We start from the raw sequence: 5,033 nt of genomic DNA, 5'->3' as shown, positions 1-5,033 counted from the left end.
ATTGCTTCATACATATACTCGTACTCGTATATACATACATATATATCTAGTTATATGTTAACCAACTACTACATAACTGCTTACATTTTTTTTACTTATATACCATCTAGACGAACGTGTAACCTAATGTACTCGCATTTTTACATTTTGTTATAAAATCATTAAAAAAAAACCAAAAACCCGTTAAAAAAAAACATCGCAAAACAAGCGGAAGAAGAAGAAGAAGCAAAATAAGTAATGAAAATCATACGAAAAACAAAATTTTGCTTATTTAATTGGGTAACTCAACTTTTAACCAAAGAGTCCATATTACTGCCAGAAGATTTCTTAATAAGCTTTAATATTATTATTGTTGTAGCACGCGCTTGACAAAAAGCTCACAGCCACACAGAATGAAATTCACGCTCGAACACGCATACACTTACATGCAATCAACACAGGCTTAGAATTTAAATGAAATTAGCGCGTTTTAAAACGCTGTTAGGCTAACGGGTCAACAAGAGACCAGAAGATTTAAAAAAAAAAAAATAATAATTTTAGTCCGAGATTTAGCACACATTAAAGTCTTAATAAATGTACAACTCTAAGCGAATAAGAAAAGCAACGCGTACCTATAAAAAAGCTTTTAATTATTCCTTCTAGGCCAGCGCTTTAGCCAGTTCCATTCCGTTCAGTTCAGTGCATTTCAGTTGAATACAAGTTTGAAGTTCCAAGTTCCTAGTGTTGAGCCAATCCTGGTATTTCGAAAAATTTATTGATTTACTTCTAAATGTACATACATACATACTAACATATTTGTAAGCCCACATACATGTACAAACGTATGCATTTTAAATTGGCTTAAAAAAACTTTTATCTATGTACCTCTAATTAGCATTCTTTCAAAGCTCAGATTTGTGTGTACCTATCTACCTCGATATATAACCATGCATACAAAAACAAGTTATTTTTTTCTCTATTTTATCCTTTCTTTTGTGTTGTTGTTGTTATTGTTAATCTTACACACACTCACTCAAATGTAAAACACAAAGGATTTTCGTATCTTGCTGTTTTAACTGTTTTCCTTCGTGTGCAATGAACTGGCAGGAGAAAAGTATATTTTTGTGTGTTGTGGGTATATTTTGCAAATATTACAGCTCCCCCACAACAGTATAAATAGCTTCATGAGCATGACGATCAGCTGCTTTTGAGTATCGAAGCTGTTTATAGAAAATATACTTTTCTCATTAACTTAAAAGCAAAGCTCTACAAAAAAACGCCAACGAAAAGAGTAAAAGTTATGTAAAAAAAGAAAATTGCATTAACGAGTCAAAATTGTAAATAATTTCCAAGTATTTGTTAAAATTTATATTTAGCTTTTTACTATTATTATTTTGTAAAACTTTTGGTACTTAAATAGGTAGATAGGTAGGTAGATAGAATGTGAGAAACAGCTCTTGTGTGGAATTTGTAAATACTCGTACTCACTTAACTACGTACTTGTGTATAGCTAGAATTTGTCAACCCGTTGTTTGTGAATAAAAAACCCCCTTTTGATTAATAGCACATAAGTATTTCCCACTATTTAAATAAATTGAGAATGAGATTTTTTGAAAAATCCTTTTTAACTTTCATGTGTTTTTTTTCTATTTCTTAAAAATTCACTCAAAATGCTGGAAGCTAAAAAAAACGACTATTTTGCTTTCAATTTCTACCAATAAGAATGCCAGGTGTTTGTAAAATGATTTCAAGAATTACCACCTTTTAATTATTTTAATTTCAATAAAATGCCTAAAGATGTCATTTAGCTTTTATATAAAATTTGACTCGATTATAAAAAACACTGACGCTCAAAATGAGAAATAATAGTGATAAATTTTGCAATGACGAGTCACGGCTAAAACGCATCACGTGAAAAAAATATATTCTGAGATAAAAGCTCGCTATAATAGTCACTGATGTTGTCGCAAACAGCTTAAATGCTCCCCTTAAGAGCTACTCACTCCAAAGCACTGATGGGCACTGCCTTGCCCGCGGTCAAAGCTCCTTTAAGCTTTCTATACATTTTGTATGGGCGCGAGCAGAGTAAAAGCTCTCTCTGCCTAACGCCGCTCTAAAGCTACGCGATCAAATCTTTTTTAATTTTTATATCAGGGAAAATGAGCTTTCTTCTCAGTTCGGATTCACACACAGTAAATGTTTGGCAGAAATGTCTCAAACGCAACCTCTGAGCAGAGTTTTTCAAAACCTTCTAATTGACCCAGCGTAGAAGCTTTCGTAAGCTGTCTGTGATCTAAATCAGTATTGAGCAGAGAGATTTTACCCATCTACGACGTCTATAGAAATGACAATCCGGTGTCTATAACCGATTGGTACAATAACTGCGCATGGCAAGCTTTCAAAAGCTCCGGGGCAATTCAAGGCTGACACACGATAAAAGCTCTATCCAGCCAACACTGATATGCATAGATAAGTTTGCTTCTGTCATGTAAATAAAATTAAAATTCGGTAAGTTTAAAGTCTAATTAATATTAATCGAAATTTCTAAGTACAAAAATATTCTTGATATTTGTTCATTAAAATAACGCATATGGAGTTTTAGTGAGGGTAAGGAAAGCAAAAGCTTAGGGGTCACTAGTTTCTGTAATGGTATTTCTTAGTAGCCTACATGAACTGTCTCTCTATCTTCTTCATTAATTAGGTAGTTTTGATTATGGTAGCTTTTGATAACTATGTACATTCTAAGTAAATTTCTACTTTTCCTATGTTGCTAGTATCAATTTTGTAACATTTACTATTTTTTTACGCCTAAATGAATTTGATGATATTTTTTTTTCAAATCAACACAATGATCGGAACACATCGATCTTGTAAGCATTGCTAACAATAATGTTAAAAAGAAAAAGAAAGAAAAGAATTCGCATACAAGTACACATATACATTGCGCTGTTATGTGCTTTACAGTGTAATCCTTGCAGATAACATTTCCTCTCTCCACTTTCCACTATTCACCTTCCACAAAATAATCACTCGCTACAGCTGTGGCATTCGCTAGTACGCTATGTTTGAGCGGTAACTATAAAGAGCTTTCACCAAGCTGCACAGCTTTCGTTAGACCAAAGTTAAGATCCAAATAGCATAACATACATACATACAAACATATATTTAATAGATATATCTATTCACTGCCCCACGACACATATCGCTATCGCTAAAGCTTTCACTACCACTTTCACTTTCACTATCGCTTCCACTTTCACTATCACTATCACTATCGCTTCCACTTCCACTTTCACTTTCGCTATCAACTGTCACTATTGCCACCACCAACTTTTGTCTTTTACTGTAATTTTTTGTTCCTTCAACAAAGACTCAATGTAAGTTTTTATTGCCAAATGAATGTAAATATATAGGTGTATATACCTTTTTGTTCCTTTTTTTTGTGTTTGAGTTTTTAATTATTTTTTTGTTGTTGTTAGTTTGGGTTTTTGTATTATTTTTTTTTTAAGCAAAAATTATGAAAACGCAAAATACAAACTTTTTCACCTCAATCATCAATTCCATAAAAAAAAAAAAATCAATCAAGGGGCTCATATTTCAAATATGAGGAGGATGAATTACTTCCAAAGCAGGAGGCGCGCATTTGGCGGCCGCGTAGTTTCCACTACGATAACGTAGCGGCGGCGATGCTGACGCTTTTCGCGGTGCAGACAGGCGAAGGATGGCCACAGTAAGCAAAAATGTCAAATAAGTATTTACAAAATCGAATTATGCATATATTTATTTATTATACTAAGTACATATTTGCAATACATAAGTAGTTGGTACTGAAAAGCTTTAGTTCCAAAAATNATATATTTATTTATTATACTAAGTACATATTTGCAATACATAAGTAGTTGCTACTGAAAAGCTTTAGTTCAAAACATTTTAAATTACTATTACTTTTACATTACTAATTTACTTAATTACATTATTAAAAATTATTTATAACAAATGAATTGATATATTGAATATTCAAAATTTGATAGAGTTCTACAACACTCCATGGCTGCCACGTATGAAGATAGGGGTCCCATACAAAATTTCCGGATCGAAATGTCCATATTTTATATTGTGTATTTCATTGTATTTCCATTCTTCTTCGTGAATATATTCGTGGCCTTGATTATCATTACATTTCAAGAGCAAGGCGAGGCTGAATTGCAAGATGGTGAAATTGATAAGAACCAGGTGAGCCGTACTAATTTATTTAATAGCCAAATCAATTGCATATGTGTGTGTGTAAAGCAGTATGCCTACAAATGCTAAACAAGAAACTTCCTAGAGAGTAGTGTCAATGTTGTTGTGAATAAATCGTTACTTTTCTTGTTTGTAAAAAAAAAACAAAAAAACAAAAATACATATTTATGTATAAACACGAAAGCCGATTATTGAAAATATCCAAATACAGCTTTCGACATATTTCACTCAGTTGCGAATACGTTTTGCTTACCTGACTGCTTCGTGACTTTATGAACTACTAAGCCTATAAATATTTTGTTTACTGTTAAACTTTTAGATTATTTCCCAAAGCTTTTATGCCATAGATTATACTTACGTACAGCAAATTACAAATTAGAATAGTCAAAAAGAAAAAAATGAAACCTACACGACACTATACAATAACAAATTAGCTGCTAGTACATTAACAGATAGATAGATGTAAATACATACATACATACATACGTATAACATTTATACATACATAAGTATAAAAAAACTAACGAGATTACACTTACACTGAGTTAAATGCTAGTTGAGGTATATCAAGTCCCTTTGACTTGCCCAACTTTCTTTGTAGGTCATCTATTTAGAAAACATTTTTAGCGTCGAACATAAAAATACGAAAATGTTTAAGCTAGAATTAGCTTAGCTTTAAACCTTTCCAACTTAACCCCAAAAAACAATACGCTTTTGTTCAAGCATGCTTTCGTTTAGAAGCTGCCTTCAAGCATTCACAAGCACACAAATGTTTAACATCGAAGACGTGTACAAATTTCCCGCGCGCCCTA

At 32.3% G+C, this 5,033-nt stretch overlaps 1 protein-coding gene across 1 annotated transcript in view; it reads left to right on the top strand.

Moving 5' to 3' along the window:
- The window catches only part of cac (calcium voltage-gated channel subunit cacophony), a gene marked incomplete at its 3' end in the record, with an annotated part of 43,825 nt that extends 39,613 nt beyond the window's left edge, over window positions 1–4,212 (top strand). Inside the window, exons 15-16 of the mRNA XM_017626928.1 lie at window positions 3,566–3,709; window positions 4,011–4,212. Coding sequence (XP_017482417.1) covers window positions 3,566–3,709; window positions 4,011–4,212 — 346 coding nt within the window. The remainder of the gene's footprint in view (window positions 1–3,565; window positions 3,710–4,010) is intronic.
- Between the last annotated feature and the right edge of the window lie 821 nt (window positions 4,213–5,033).

This window comes from Rhagoletis zephyria, unplaced genomic scaffold (assembly GCF_001687245.7).
Source record: "Rhagoletis zephyria isolate East Lansing unplaced genomic scaffold, Rhagoletis_zephyria_1.1 Rzeph_scaffold_04931, whole genome shotgun sequence".
NCBI lineage: Eukaryota > Metazoa > Arthropoda > Insecta > Diptera > Tephritidae > Rhagoletis > Rhagoletis zephyria.
This window is presented reverse-complemented; position numbering and strand designations above follow the sequence as displayed.